The sequence below is a fragment of the Amphibalanus amphitrite genome, unplaced genomic scaffold (genome assembly GCF_019059575.1).
Source record: "Amphibalanus amphitrite isolate SeventyFive unplaced genomic scaffold, NRLGWU_Aamphi_draft 001260F_arrow, whole genome shotgun sequence".
In the NCBI taxonomy this organism is placed as follows: domain Eukaryota; kingdom Metazoa; phylum Arthropoda; class Thecostraca; order Balanomorpha; family Balanidae; genus Amphibalanus; species Amphibalanus amphitrite.
Genome location: NW_024882753.1, coordinates 1 through 15,796, shown reverse-complemented (window position 1 = coordinate 15,796; position 15,796 = coordinate 1). Strand labels below are relative to the sequence as shown.

At 50.1% G+C, this 15,796-nt stretch overlaps 3 protein-coding genes across 5 annotated transcripts in view; 2 read left to right on the top strand and 1 right to left on the bottom strand.

The window, feature by feature from the left end:
• The window catches only part of LOC122371574 (RING-box protein 2-like), a 39,552-nt gene extending 29,890 nt beyond the window's left edge, over positions 1-9,662 (bottom strand). The window contains exons 1-2 of one of the 3 annotated variants that reach the window (XM_043347996.1): positions 9,562-9,662; positions 7,669-7,840 (exon numbers count right to left, since the gene is read on the bottom strand). In XM_043347996.1, coding sequence (XP_043203931.1) covers positions 7,669-7,840 — 172 coding nt within the window. In that variant the 5' untranslated portion in view covers positions 9,562-9,662. Of the gene's footprint in view, positions 1-7,668; positions 7,841-9,298; positions 9,407-9,468 lie in introns of those variants that run through there. The other 2 variants (XM_043347997.1, XM_043347995.1) reach the window with 2 other exon arrangements.
• Positions 131-6,357, top strand: LOC122371573 (facilitated trehalose transporter Tret1-like). The gene is made up of 5 exons (XM_043347994.1): positions 131-631; positions 1,940-2,062; positions 4,081-4,378; positions 4,684-4,818; positions 5,108-6,357. The coding sequence occupies exons 1-5, from the start codon at positions 215-217 to the stop codon at positions 5,929-5,931; spliced, it is 1,797 nt and encodes a 598-aa protein (XP_043203929.1). The 5' UTR covers positions 131-214; the 3' UTR covers positions 5,932-6,357.
• Positions 9,663-11,992: 2,330 nt separating the features above from the next.
• Positions 11,993-12,790, top strand: LOC122371572 (endonuclease G, mitochondrial-like). Its single transcript, XM_043347993.1, has one exon. The coding sequence runs from the start codon at positions 11,993-11,995 to the stop codon at positions 12,788-12,790; it is 798 nt and encodes a 265-aa protein (XP_043203928.1).
• Positions 12,791-15,796: the final 3,006 nt, after the last annotated feature.

The following is a 15,796-nucleotide window of genomic DNA, read 5'->3' as shown; positions in this document are numbered from 1 at the left end:
GCGGGCCACGCCGTCCAGTCTCCCTGCGGCGAGACCTGGTCGGCGGCCAGACGCCAGCCCCCGGGGCGGTTTGAACCGGATCACCGGCGGCGTCGGCGCGCGCGCGCAGCCCCCGGCGAGTCTTTAAGGCGCGCGCCGTCGGCCGGACAGTCAGAAGCGTGGTTGATCTGCCCTGGAGCGCACACGAGCCACCTCGCCGGGAGGTCCGAGCGACATGGGTCAGCAGGACGAGATTCGCACTCAGCCGCCGGGAGAGGTGCAGCCGGAGGTGGAGCATGGCCGGTGCTCGAGCGAAGAGGACCACTACCGCCCGCCGATGGAGGAAGTCGACATGAGCCGGCCTGCTGCCGAAGCCTCGCCGCTCCCGTCTCGGCCACCGGCGGTGTCCACGGCAGCGGTGCTCGGCTACATCCCATCCGACTCCAGCCAGGACACTGAGATGAACGTGGTCGTCGACTGCGTGGTGGCCACCAACCCCGACATCGAGCGAGCGCTGCACGACGAAACGCACAAGGAGCGCTTCGAGCTCTTCATCTCTGAACTGAAGCTGGATGAGACGCCCGGCGTTCCACGGAGCCCCTCCTCACAGACGGTGGTCAGCGGACGGCGAGGGAAGCTGCCGATCAGACAGGTGAGAGGAGAGAGAGAGAGAGAGAGAGAGAGAGAGAGAGAGAGAGAGAGAGAGAGAGAGAGAGAGAGAGAGAGACCCGTCGGATCAACTGGAGTTCAGCGCCAAACAGTCTTCGTGCTGCTGGGACTCAAAATGGTCGTAGCGGTCTCAGTGTTCGTGTCCGGCTATTCGGGTTCGAGTCAAAACAGAAAAAATGAACTGGACAGTTGCCATTCAAACCAATGCGAATTACTCTCAGGGTTCATAAAAATATATCCAGAGCTTAATTTAATTTGCTTCTTTTATCTCATCAATGTTTTCCCCTAAACAGCGTGAACAACGGTTTCCGCTTCGCTATGCTGCGCCGTCCTAGCCGAACAGCTGACGGCAGCGATGCATAACAAGGCCGTGATAGATGGTCTCAGATACTGGCTGGCAGCTACCGTATGCATTTACATTTGTCCTGCACCGAGAGCCGCTCATGACCGTAGCAAATCGTAACGTTTCACGATGACTTTGAGGACTGCCAGGTCGCTGGGTCGAGCTGGTCAAATGATCCTGCATTTAACTACTCATTTCCTGTTGATGGTGAAACTGCTTCGCATTGCCTGTAGTTCAATCGAACTCGTTGGTTCCTTAAACTAATAACTATGTCAGACACGGCAGTATACATTTCTTAGTATACCTATCACTGTTCCATTTCACAAAACTGTGTGATTTTGAATTTCAACTCCTATAAACATCAAAGTGAGAAACAATAACGAGAGTAGCCAATCATCATCTAGCGCTGAACAAATAATCCTCTCGCTCCTCTCTGTCGGTCGGGCCCGGTCAGGTCGGATCCGGAGTCTCTCCCATCCAGACGATCACCCACCGAGAGCGTGATCTCTCCCGTGACGTCACACGGTGACCGCGCGATCAATACCTTCACTCAAACTGGTGCGGTACCGTCTGACCCCAGAGGCATGGGAAAGGCGGTAAAAGAGCCAAAGTTGTAGTTGATAATTCTAGCACAATATCTAAAAAATGCATGGCTTCCAAAAGCATTGTCAAAACAACCTCGAGAACACGAGCCAATGATCAAAAAAGGAGCTGGACATTGGACAGACAGAAGCCTTCTTAATTCCAATCCCCCGCAAACATCAAACACTCAAATTATTCGCTTTGATTCACAAAATGTTCGCTCATTGCCGCTGAAATCTCTAGCCAGACAGTCGACGTCCACAACATTTCAACCCCAGCCTGTGACCCGATGCCCAACTCTTTAACGTCTGCCTCACCACCGGTGTTTTGGACACTTCCCTGACAGTCTGCGACCTTCCTTCTCAGGTGATCGCCGCCCTGGCCGTCTCCGTCGGCTCGATGCTGGTCGGCTTCACGGCGGCCTACACGTCTCCGGCGCTGGCGTCCATGCAGCTGCCCGACAGCCGGCTCAAAATCACAGACGAACAGGTAAGAACGAGACGACTTTACGATGTGAGACGTAAGGTTAAGAGTGACGGGGTGAGGTGCCGATACGATACGATACGATACTATCAGGAGACGAAGCGGAATGTGATCTTTGACATGGACCATGTTCACTACCTGACCCTCGGCCATCCGGTTTGCGACATCCTAAATGACCACGTGAATGTTCAGATCGAAACCCAAGCCCAGGTAGAACAATGCCAGTCCGCAAAATTGACACCAATTGCATAAGCAGGAACAGGGAGCAGTTGCATAAGACGCCCGGGGTCTCAGGGTCCAAATGTTAGGTGACTGTCAGGGTCACGGGGTGGTACGGCCGGCGGGTCGAGTCAGCGCCAGGAGTCAACATTTCGGGAGCCAAATAGGACACCCATGCCAATTCAGCCCAGCCAACGTCTGCTGGCGTTCGGCACAAATAACTCGGTGCCGCCTTGGCCATATGCCATGAGCGTCTGGACGGAACCCATATTCCACATGGAAAATGACAGACGCATTTCTCTCATGAGGACGCTCATGGTGTCCAAATACGGCAAGTTCCACTCGGTCCAATCATCTCGCGATTAAACATCCCAAGAGGGTGTCATGTGATAATCAAGCACGTGTGCTTGAAAATTACATAACCGCAAACATCACACCACAGCGTTTGCGCTACCTCATCTATAAACAATTTCATCTCAGGCGGTGTACAAGGGTCGCCGTTACAGGGTGGGCCGACCCGTCTGCCGGGACCCGCCATTTCTCTGACAGCTCTGACCAGACAGCGTGACACTGGCCAGTTAACTGTGACATAAAAACGCCGCTCTCACACGCGCGCCCAGCGTCGCGCGCTGTCGAGACTGAGGCCACATTACGTTTACTTTGAAAACAAGTCTGCTGGTCACAGCCACACTCCCACTCTGGGGAGGAATTCAATGTCTAGAAGCTAAAAAGTAAGAGCATGAAGGCTACTAGTCTTGGGCGTTCTGTTAACTGTACCACAGTTATGATTTGGCGAGGGATTTTAATGCAACAAAGTCGCCACTCGCCACCAGTTACAGCCGCAAAGATGCAAAAAGAAAGTAGATCACCAAACCAAACAAATAATTCCATTCTCCCTTTGCGTCGGCGCCGCCCATGCATATCGATTGACCCCGGGCCGGGCCGGTTTGTTTGTTTGTTTATTGGGGCTTTAGGGCGCGTCGACTGCAAAGGTCATTTTGCGCCCATCCGGGCCGGGCCGGGTCGGGTCGGCGGCCGACGGTTGGTAACCGGTTCGATCCGGTGCCGGTTCGTCGGTGCGCGCCCGGACCGGGAGCCCTGCCAGCCACGCGGCCGACACGCGTCGGAATCGACGGACCGGCCCGCGCGCTGTCCGGAAACTGACGACACGGCGCACCTCCGGCCGCTGGTAACGAGGAAACGCCGCAGTACGCCACCAGATTCAATTCGAGGCTTGATTGGGCCACGGCGACTGGGCGTAGATTTGTGTCCGGCGACAGCGCAGGAGCCAGGACAAATGGGCGAGCCAAGTGTCCCTAACCAATGGCAGCAATTCTAATTGCAGGACCAGGGTCAACTGGATGACAAATTGCTTGTTATCGAAGGCATTCGAGGACCGTTAGTTTAAAAGGTTAGGCTGAGCTCATCGACCCCAACACGTAGGCTTGCACTAAAGCGGTCGTGCAGTGCCCTGGCTAATTCATCATTCAGAAAACAAATAGCGGGCGGCACTGTGCCATTAAAGGCTGAAGGGGAATTTATTTAGAGAAGCGGTGAGCAAACATGGCTTTTAAATACCTGTCGCCTGGCGATCGCAACTGTGCAATGTATAAGTGATGTGTTTCGCTCTCCAAATTACATGAACGAAGTGTCGTAACAAATTAGTCGAAAGATACCTGTCCCGATCTACCAAGTCAAATGTCCCTTCGGATGTCAGGGATGTAATACAAAATACTCAACTAAACAATGATAAAAGCGACCGAACTTCACACGGCTCTGACCCCACCGTCTCCCCTGTCCGGCAGGCCTCGTGGATCGGCAGTCTGATGCCGCTGAGCGCGCTCTGCGGCGGACTCGGCAGCGGCACCCTCATCGAGAAGCTCGGACGCAAGATCACCATCATGGGCACCGGCCTGCCGTTCATGCTGTCGTACGCGCTCATCGCCTTCGCGCAGGACGTCTACATGATTTACGTGGCGCGCGTGATCGCCGGTCTGTGTATCGGCACGCTGTCGCTGGCGATGCCCGTGTACCTGGGCGAGACCATCCAGCCGGACATCCGCGGCACGCTCGGACTGCTGCCCACCACCATCGGAAATACCGGTTAGTGGACATCACAACTCCGGCAGTCGATGTCCCGATGATTACTCCTTGACTTGGTTTTAATTCCCAATATAAAAAGGCATGTTTTTAAGGACAGTGACCTTTGCGACCACATGTCTGCCAAACTCATCATAACAAGTGAAAAACGTCGCAGGATGATGTAATGAAAGCAAACTTCAGACCAGCCATGCTCAGAATCTCACAAACACCGGGCCCCTTCTGCGCCGTCTCCGTCTTTGACGTGGGCAGTGGGGCGTCTGGTCAAGGTTCTTTTGGCTGACGCGCTCCGTTCTCGCTGTCCGCAGGTATCTTGGTGTGTTTCCTGGTGGGCACGTACCTGCGCTGGGACCACCTGGCGCTGTTCGCCGGCTGCATCCCCGTGCCGTTCCTGGTGATGATGTGGTTCGTGCCCGAGACGCCGCGGTGGTACGTCACGCACGGTGAGTCCTAGACACGGGTCGGGGCGCGGTGGCACAGTGCGGGAAAGCAGACAATTCTACCGAGCTATTCGCGCTGTTCACTTTTGTCCGAATTTGATGGCAGCTCAACGATAGCTTGAAAGATCAAATCGTGCTGTAAATGACGTGTTTGATATCTTCGCTTTAATAATAATGCAGTAGGTATTTCTGGGTTCTTCATCTCGTTTTTAACATGTGTTGTGTTGGGTGTATCGTTGATGGGTTGATGTCTGAGACTCGTGTTGACCGACCACTCCTTGTTCGGCGGCAGGTAACATGAAGGAGGCGGCCAAGTCTCTGCGCTGGCTGCGCGGTAAGGACGTGGACATTACCGACGAGCTGAACAGTATCACCGAGCACATCACGACCGCGCAGAGGACGCACACCTCGCTGCGCGACCTGCTCTCGCCGCACTACCTGCGCGCGCTGGCCATCGCCCTGGCGCTCATGTTCTTCCAGCAGATGTCGGGCATCAACGCCGTCATCTTCTACTCGGTCAGCATCTTCAAGTTCGCCGGCAGCACCATCGACGGCAACCTGTGCAGCGTGGTGGTCGGCCTGGTCAACTTCGGCGCCACCTTCATCGCCAACGTGATGATCGACCGTCTCGGTCGGAAGATCCTGCTCTACATCAGCAGCGCGCTGATGGTCGCCAGCCTGGCGGTGCTCGGAGGCTTCTTCTACCTCAAGGACATGACGAGCCAGACGGAGCTGGTGGCCGAGCTCGGCTGGCTGCCGCTCGTCTCCTTCATGGTGTTTGTGGTAGCGTTCTCGGTCGGCTGGGGGCCCATTCCGTGGCTGTTCCTCGGCGAGGGCCTGCCCAGCCGCATCCGCGGCAGCGCCGGCTCCGTGGCCACCGCCTTCAACTGGGCCTGCACATTCGTCGTCACCAAGACGTTCACCGATATGATCCATTCGATCGGCGCGCACGGCACCTTCTGGGTGTTCGGCGCGTGTACGGCAGTCGGTCTGCTCTTCACCATAGGATTCATGCCCGAGACGCGCGGCAAGACGCTCGAGGACATCGAGAAGAACCTCTTCACCACCAAGCAGGGCAGCATGCGGAAGCGGTCCTCCGTACCGGCTGAGCTGTAGACTGTCCGAGTCGACGGCGACTGCGCGGTGCCGCCTCTTCCCTGGTTCCGATCCATGTGATACGCTACAGTCAGGTCGCGAGCGAGCGCAACCGATGCTAAGAGTCGGCCGCCAATGATCTTGATGTGCGATGTTTTTATGGAGGAGAGACGCTCGAGTGTTCTCTGTTTGCCGCGTCCAGCGAGCGAACGAAGCGAAATGTTTGCGATATTGTACAAATCGTGGCGCGTTTGTCACCGAAGCGGCGATATCGCTCCCGCTGCGCCGCGTATACTGTATGTCATATTGACCCAGTATTGTGGCGATTGTGTATGTGTATGCTGTATATTGTATTTATGGATACAGCGACGACACGAATAATGTAAATATGTTAACATTGCAAATAGTGTCATAAATGTTATATGCCAATAAATCTATCGTTGGTTATTTATGCTTTACACATCTACCCTTTTCCGTAGCTCGGTCGATGACATGGCCCGGAATTCGGAAACTATAAAAAAAGACTCACAATATCATAAATACAATCGCTACACAGCACTCACTTATCGCTAAATAAAGCAAAAAATATAGAAAATAGCATAATGGGAGAGTAAAAAGAAAAAGATGTGCATTTCCGTAATGAATCGAAACCAAGAGGTATTCATGATCTACACTGCTACCCTTCGTTGGATTTTTCGACTAAAATGCATCTGATGCCCATTGCGTTCAGGCTGCCTATTACTCCAAATGCACCAAACAATTCGATTACGAGATATCGGCTCAGAGCATTTATAACCACGTAACAATAAGTCAGTGAATGGCATGTCCAGTGATTATAACGTTCTCACAACTTGGTGTGTAACCACTGGTCTCAGTTGACCGTTATCATCAGCCATACCTCGTAAGCTATCCTTCAGCTATCCAAAACTATCCAAAACTCGCAGAATGGACGGGTGAATATAATATTTGAAACGATTCACCGCGCCGTGCAGACGAAATATGAAAAAAGGCTTTACGAGACCACTGGTAAAACTGGCTTGTTTGTTTTGTTGGGTTGAACTCTTTAGGTCTAGCGAGATCATTGCAGACCCGGGAGGATAATACGAATCAGAGAAAGACCTTGGTCCGAGCGGACACCTTGGTGCGCCGCCAGGGCTGAGCCCATCATGTGGACAGGCCACCTAGCCCCCTGACGGTCACCGCACCCGGCTACGGGCCTGCTCCCGGGGTGAAGCCACCCACCCGCATGGGACAAAGGTGACCGTCCAGCCCGGAACAGGGGGTTGAGGTGTGGAGAAGGATTTGAGTATCCTGAGGATGGAAACGACGGAACGGAGAAAAAATTGGCTCACTGTTATCGGTCTTATGGGTAAGCTGATCTGGTGTTGACCCGAGTTATGTGGTCAAAACTCGCCTCGTGCGTTGCCATCGACCTACACGGTATATAATTTAGCTAAATGAGTCAGAACTTGAGGACTATTGTCCGTACGACGTTGCCTGAATGACATCGGATTTATGCGACGGTTAGACCGTAAGACGGACTCTGCCAATGAACGGTACATGCATTGCATTACAGAGAGCTGACGCGTATGCATTGCAGCACGAGAACTAACTTCTTGCTAGTCCCGACCACATATAGTAGGTTTTCTAGTAGTTATACTAGAAATTCCTACCAAAGTTCGTCCTACCCTTCACTCAATAATTACCCTGGCAGCACGAGGCACTTCTAACACCTGGCGGCGAAGCCGGGAAACTCACCCATCACTTGAGCTCGGCAGATGGCGCAGGTGTCGCACTCGACGTCCCAGCGCCACATGGCCACCGCGTTCCACTTCTTCAGCGCGAACATCTTCTCCGGCCGAGGGGCCTGATCCACGTCCATTGCGTCCGGGGTCACCTCCACGTTATTGTTGTTATTACTAGCCTCCATCTGAAGAGGTGGGGAGAGAACATGTCAGCATTTGCCAGTGATTCAGGGCAGCTTTACTATGCCATGCCTGCACCCTCAGACTAAAAGCTGGGTCAAAGAGGCAAAGACATGAGGGCCATATTGAAGAAAGAGAGAGAGAGAGAGAGAGAGAGAGAGAGAGAGAGAGAGAGAGAGAGAGAGGGAGAGGGAGAGAGAGAGAGAGAGAGAGAGAGAGAGAGAGAGAGAGAGAGAGAGAGAGAGAGAGAGAGAGAGAGAGAGAGAGAGAGAGAGAGAGAGAGAGAGAGAGAGAGAGAGAGAGGTGGAGGGAGGGAGGGAGCAGGGACAGAAGGTGGGAGGGAGAAGAGCAGAGAGTGAGAGAAAGAGATTAGAGAGGGATGGAAAGCAGAGGTAGGAGAGGGAGGCAGAGAGGGAGGGGAAAACAGAGGGAGAGCAACAGGAAAGACAGACAGGGACATAAGGAGGGAGAGGGACGAGAGGGCGGGAGAGAAATAGAGATAGTAGAGAGGGAGAGAGCAAGCAGCCAGCAGGAGAACAGAGAAGAGAAGTGAATCCTGAAAAGAGAATACAGTCAACTGGATATTTGATCTTAAAAGCCATCATAGCTCCAGATCACCCACTGACTTCTTCAGCTTCTCAGCTTGTGTTGGCTAACAGCACACTCCTAGCTTACTGTTAATGTTAAAAAATGGCTTTACCAACTAACTTGCAAAAAATGAAGGGAAAGAAAAGTTGGTGAGAACTCTTATGAACACCATGAACGGACAGAAACAGCTCAAGCTAAGATAGTGAAATTACACAGCTGACAGCAACATGTCTGGAGACTGGAAAATGAAAGCCTGGTCCTTGTTCATGTTAGGTCACTTTCATTTCACACTGGGTATACTGCACTCATCCCAATGATTCATGACTCCTTTCTGGGGACGCCAGTGAAAACAGGGCGCCGGAGGGCATATTAGTCACGTGACATTTGGAGCTTCTCCCCCTCTGTGGGCCTTATACATCCTAAACGTCACGTGTGAATTTCACGAACCTTGATCAAATCACCCCAGGCGCCCTGTTTTCACCGTCGTCCCTTTCTGGGCCTGCTGTGTTTGTTGTTAATATCAAAATCTGGGACGACGGTGAAAACAGGGCGCCTGGGGCGATTTGATCAAGGTTCCTGAAATTTACACGTGACGTTTGGCATGTAAAAGGCCCACAAAGGGGGAGAAGCTCCAAATGTCACGTGACTAATATGCCCTCCGGCGCCCTGTTTTCACCGGACGGATGGACAATTTTTAGTTATGCTGTTAGATATCTCAATCTGCAAGATAAATTCAAAATTCACGGAAAATTAAATGACCAAATTTCATGAAAATTGAAATGTTATGAAGCTGAAAAATTCTCTTCTCACGATGATTGAATTTTAAATTATTTTGCCATCTCAATCTTTTTAGAATAATGCTCAATGATTCTTACGGTTAGAAGAGTCAGACATTTCGTTTTTCTCACAGTCAATGACAATCCAAAAACAATGTAATAAGACCAATTTAGAACCGTATTAGAAGGTACGGTTGGTTTGGTTTAGAACTAAATTGGTTTAGAACCAATTTAGAAGGTAAGAACCGTAAGATTCTTACGGTTCTTACCTTAGCCAATTTAACTCTCTCCAGATAAATAAGATCTATTGAAGCTACAGGGACTTGAGGATCAGGATTTACTGCAAAATGGACCGCTCGTACCCCGCGGTCACGATCCGAAGCTGAGAGTTGAAATCAAATTGAAACAATAATAATTTTTGATTTCATTTGAATCAGCAAGGTCGTTCAATTTATGTAGCCAAATTCAGCACACTTTCGAAGGTCATTTGATTATGTGCTACCAAATCAAAGGGAAACCTTCAACTGGCATTTGGAACTCAAACTGGGCATTTGGAGCAGTAAAGGAATGTTGAGTTGGAATCGTGACTTTTCTAGGCAGCGATATTGTATTGCTTTTTATGTATTTAGCCTTACTTTTAAGATAAAGTAAGCATAGGCGGTGGAACGGGGAGGGCACCGGGGCACCGTGCCCCCCTTTGATTTTGGCATTTTAACATTAGCCCTATGGGCGTTGGCCGTTGCATGGAAAGAATGGGACCAAAAGTCGGCAGTGCCCCCCCCCCCCGTTGAAGGTGTTCCACCGCTACTGAAAGTAAGAACCTCAGCCAGTAAGAACATTTTAGTCAGCCCTGCACGACTAAGCCGTTTTCGTGATAAATCATGGTCCATGATGCATGGCCAATGGCCATTGGCCTGTGGCCATGCATCGCTAGCGGGTGCCCAGCCACTGATTGACCAGTATCGCGCAATCCCGACCCAGTCATCAGTCAATGCGGGATTACATATTGCTGGCGGAGCTACCTATTTCCCGCGCCCCGTTGGAGTCTGCCGAGCTACGCGCCCCGTTTGGGGGGGGCATTTTGCCCCCCCCCCCAAAGATATCGAGAACCACGCAACATAGCGACAAGCAGCAAACGATGCTAGATAGCCCCAACAGGTAAATACCTGATGACCCGATTTCATTGACCTCGGTCGAACCCATGACGTCACAGATCAGGTCAAAGGTCGAATTTTCACCGTTTACAGGCATTTCAAGAAATGTGTTGTAACTTGTAAAATCGAGTAAAATGCGTGCCATTGAAAAGCTTCGATGGGGAATTGTTCGGCAAACACATATTTTACTATATGAAGTCCCTGAAACCAGATCAGGGCACAGCTGTGCCCTGTTCTATTGTGACCCTCAGTGACCTGACCTCTATGTAGAGGTCAGGTCACTGAGGGTCATAATATGAAAATATCATGTGATGCATGTTTTATGGTCCATTTTACATGCCAAATGTGATTATGTAGGTCGGGAAGCCTTTGGGGCCAATTTAGGTTGTGTTCTGGTGAAGATTAGGTCAAGGTCAGGTCAAATTAGGTCGAATTTGAAACTTTATATTTTTGTATAAAATGGGTATTTATTCGATGCAGCTCGTCACGGGGAGTCTAATGGTGATCTTTGTTTTGCGCTACGTGGCCCAGGATCGCTAGAAAATGAGTTAGAAAATTTGAAGCCATAAATTTTGAACACTTTTTTCTATAATTTGGCCAAAAAAAAAGTATCGATCTAAAATTTGATGTATAGATAGAAGAGCGCAGAGACTATAAAATGTAGGTATTCCGTTTTTTCGTAATCCGAAAAGCTTTTGGGATTTTTTTGTTTTTTTATTTAAAAAAAAAATATTTTTGAGGGTCAAAAAAACTAAATTTTCAAAATTCGGGATAGTAGTTTTGTAGCGCCGTCTTTTCTCTACACGACCACACAAAGAACGTTGAAATTGCTTGTTAATTGTAGCTTTTATGAGCGTTTCAAGATATAATGTTTTTTGCTCATTCTTGCTCGAACATGACCTCAGTTTGACCTCAATAACTCCTAAAGGTTACCTAAGACTTGACATTTTGTGTGAAGGTGTCAAATTGATTCCCGGGAGGGTACCGAAAATTTGGCAGCGCTGCACGCCGCCGTTTTCTTGCTATTCAGGAACAACCACATGGGGGCCATATTGCCCCCCCCCCCCCCCAGCGAGGCGAAGGTTAATTGTTGCACTTCTGATTAGGAAATTGAAACGTGACGCGGTCTCCCTCACCTATGACCCATGTCCGATAGCTACACATCACAATAATTCACAAGCAGTTGAATCATGAATAAATGATTGAAAGAATGCTGAATGGAGAGGTAGGTATCTGATGCAGAACACCGCTTTTCGATCGGTCGAGTGGGAGTCAAGACAAGTAATTGTTTGTAAGAGGCCTCAAAAGAAAATGTGCACGGGGGTGCAAAATTGAAGACAGACTTTATTCGAATTTAATGAAAAGAGTGAAAAATTAACACAAATAGGTACACACGAATTGTTCAAAGCAAGTGTTGCGAAAGCTTTTGATATAGGTAAACGCGCTGACTTTCCTACTTATTATGTAATTAGAAAGGCAGACAGTAGAAGGTTATCATGTATTTATTTAAGTCGTGCATTAAAGTTTAGATATCGCCGACGAATAATTGCATGCGTACCTAACTGTGATTTTACTGTTAAAAAATAGCACAAGCTTCAATCTTAAATCTCACTGGTAAGCGGTGACTAAGTTCACTTCCATGTTTTCATCATCGCGACTTCGTCACTTTGCGCTGACCGTGACGGTCAGACTACCGCGCCGCTCATCCTTCTCATCCTACCGCTCCTCGACCAGGGAGATCCTGCGTCTGGGCGCCCCTCGCAGCGGCCCTCTCCTGCTCTTCTCACCGGGTCACGTGCTCGGGTACGACCCGCTGCTGAAGGTGGCTCGCTGGGTGTGTGAGCGCCTCGTCCAGGACGGTTCCGGCTCTGCCCGAGCCCACGGCCGCCGGCCCGGGTTCCGAGCCGACCCCCGTCTGTCCCCGCAGGCAGCCGCCCGACCGTTTGACCTGCGCGGCAGCGGCTTCAATCGTGGCCACCTGGCGGCGGCGGCCAACGCCACCTGTCGGCGCTCACTGCAGTTCAGCTTCCTAATGTCAAACGTGGTGGCGCAGCCGGCGGCGGTGAACGGAGGCGTGTGGCGGCGCCTGGAAGGTCGCGCCCGCGCCCTGGCCGCCTTAGGTCCGGTGTGGGTCACCTCGGGTCCACTGTTTGTGCCGCGGGTGGAGGCGGACGGCTCCGTGGCCCTGCACGTGCCTCTGGTGGGCGCCAGCCGGCTGCCGGTGCCCACTCATCTCTTCAAGCTGCTCGTGTACCACGGGAAGGGCGGCCAGCTCACCTCGGAGGCATTTGTGGTGCGGAACGGACCCGAAAACGGCGCAGAGGCGCTCCGGGAGTGCGCTGTCACTGTGGAAGAGCTGGAGCGACTCAGCGGTCTGCGGCTGCTGCCCCGGGTCCGCAGGAGGGAGCTACACCAGCTGACTGCCGCAGACTTGTGACCCGACTAAAACGAGACCTACCTTCATCTCTGCTGTTTACGGATTATAAAGTGCACTGTTCAAAAGAAAATAAATACCTGCACAATCTCTATTATTTTGCAAGATCTTGATTTTAATTGACCTATATAGAGCACCGGTCGCCAGTGTTATGCTGAGATAATACTTAAGTAGGTATAAACGTAAAATGCACTTGGTAATTGGTATTGGTAAAAGGAATATTGGTATATTGGTAAAAGTATATCCGATGATACAGTTTGTATCATGTATGCAATGCATCAATAGATTCGATTGCCATCAGAAAACAAAATAACCGCAGGGTTCACGAACAGCGTCTTAAGATCACATGTGGCGGGAATACACACCCTTGCCGTCAGGTCAGCCACCTCCCGGCGCTGCTCCTCGGTCAACGCGCCCTGTGGCCTCGGCTGACCTTCCGTGGCCGGTCAGCCGCAGCCGCTGCCGGCACCTCACCCACGCCGACCACCAGTCACGCCACGGAGAGAAGGAAGGATCTGGTGACGCGTCCGGCACGAGACGGGCGGCAGCGGGTGACGGGTCCGGCACGGGACGGGCGGCAACGACCTCGGGCACAGGGGGTCAGCGACCGGCTCAGCTGCACTGCTGTCAGCGACCTCAGACACGGTATTAAATGCATAGAGATCTTATATAAGATCTCTATGATTAAATGCACACAACACATGTATCAGCTCAGCGACTTCAGGTACGGCTACAGAAAGCTCTATTTGGTTTGTTTTAGCTCCATTACGTCGCAGGCCATATTTGTCAAGAATGAAAAATCGACCTTTGATTGCATCTACGAATTGTTTATAACTAAACAATTACATCTGTTTATTCTATTTATTCATCCATTCGGAAAATATCCGTATTAAAACTTTTTATGTGTGCTGAAATATGCAATTTGAATTATACCTTACGCTGCACATATTGCAAATAAAACTGTATTTATTCAATGCAGCTATAACAATGATGTCATGCAATACCTATATTTTCAGGCTGCTAGTTGTTAAAAAAGTGACAAGAAGGGAAACTGGATCCTGTTCACAGGCATGCTAACATTGGATGCCAAAAATATTTAGACCTATTCGTGGAGTTTCATACCATAAAATTTTACAAACTGCCTCAAGAAATGGGATATTGGAACATAGACATAAATCTAAATAAGTTCAAATGCACTGCAGCTTGTACTGAAACCAAGATAAAATGCTGCAATATCTACCCTACATTGCCATCGAACGTTCTTTATTGAAATGTAGACGTCTGCGTTTTAAATGCTTACATTCAATCTCTAACCTACTATAGGTATAGCATTCCTAAAATCAATCCGGTGAAGTGAGCTTGGTGTGCAAGGATAAAAGGCAAGGCTAAGGATATTGTATACATTATCTGCAAAGCGCATAAGATGGCACTACATGACACAAAGTGCACGGTCCTTCGCCCCTATGTTCAAACTAAACGTATTTTTTGTAATTAAACAACAATATTACACACACAAAAAACGCAAAGCTCTACACAGTTATCAGTAATTAAAATAATCTTCATAGGTAAGACAGCTAAATACGTAAGCTTCAATGAACTCTTATGCCTTGATCACGAACGGTATGCAGCAATATAAATTATGCACCAACGTCCGGGGTTGCGTAAGTCTATATGCGAGCCGTGGTATATGCGGCGCGCTTAAAATGAAGAGGTAACGCACCAAGTTCTCGGGGACCCGAGCCCGTTCTCTGTACAGAAGGCACGGCCAGGCGGCTTCCCTCGAGCCCGGGGCCCTGTTTGGTATTCTGCGGCTCGCCTGATCGGCAGTGTTGCAGCAGAAGTGTCGTTAGGGCTCCACACCTGGGCCCGATCTTATAAATGCCGTAAAATCGATTTGCAGCACTGGCTAAGGTTCAGCTACAGAAAACGGAGCTGCTTAATGCAAAATGGTTTTTACGGATTTTAGTCCATCGTATGTACGGCCCTCCAGCAAAAGAGTGGTTGGTTAGCCTATGTGTTTTTGGTGTAATAACTTTGAATGACAGAGATGCTCCTGTAAAATGACTCAATAGAAATGAGAGGAGGGTTCGTGCACACACTTCGGCAATGGTTTTCAACAGCCATTAGACGTATTCATCAATGCAGATCGCTTATTGTGATGTTGGCAACCAACCACTAAATACCTGGAGGGCCGTACATATATTGACGGTCTCATGAATCGTTTCGCTGACTGATCGCATTTGCCAGTTCACTGATATCACTGTAGATGTTAGCAAATACCATGAAAAGAACAGTACAGCGCTTACGATATAAGATTGGACCAACCAACGCCTGACGGTGCGTGTAACTTTTGTTGCCGTAGGTATATACGAGTGGTATAAATACACGGGAGTTCATGGGGCCGATCTCACGCGGGAGATATCAGTCTTCACTGTCCCTGCAGGCTGCCTGGCAAACAGGCTGACGGAGCCCACCAACCGAGTCTGCGTTAGCAAAGCGTCAGTAGCTATAGGACAAAACAAAACTCTTGAAATGCACATTGGCCTACATACTAAGTAGGCAACGTAAAAATTAAATAATAATATTAGCTCTATCATAACTCACTAACGCATGCAAGTGCATAACTAGCGAGTGCGAAAGCGTTACTGCAATATCACGGCCCTCATCCCTCGCCCGGTCATTTACTGCAGTGACCTTTGGCAAGCCCCGGATATGATCCACAGATGCATGTCGACCTGATCCAGTAAAGCCGCTGTGCCGTTGATTAAGAGCTGTCCTCTCATGGTATAGCACCATCGTTGATGCACCGATAGAGATAGTGTCGTGTGGAGCTGGATTTCTGGGTACTTTGGCACTTGGCAAGATCCAAACTTTTCTATGTGGCTTTTCAGACACGTTTGGATGAAACTCCGATATCACAACCTCTAGGAAGGCTTCCCAGTTTTATGTACGTCGTAGAATCTGTTGATTGGGTGAAAGTTGTGCATGTGGGGAAGGGCCACCGGCGGT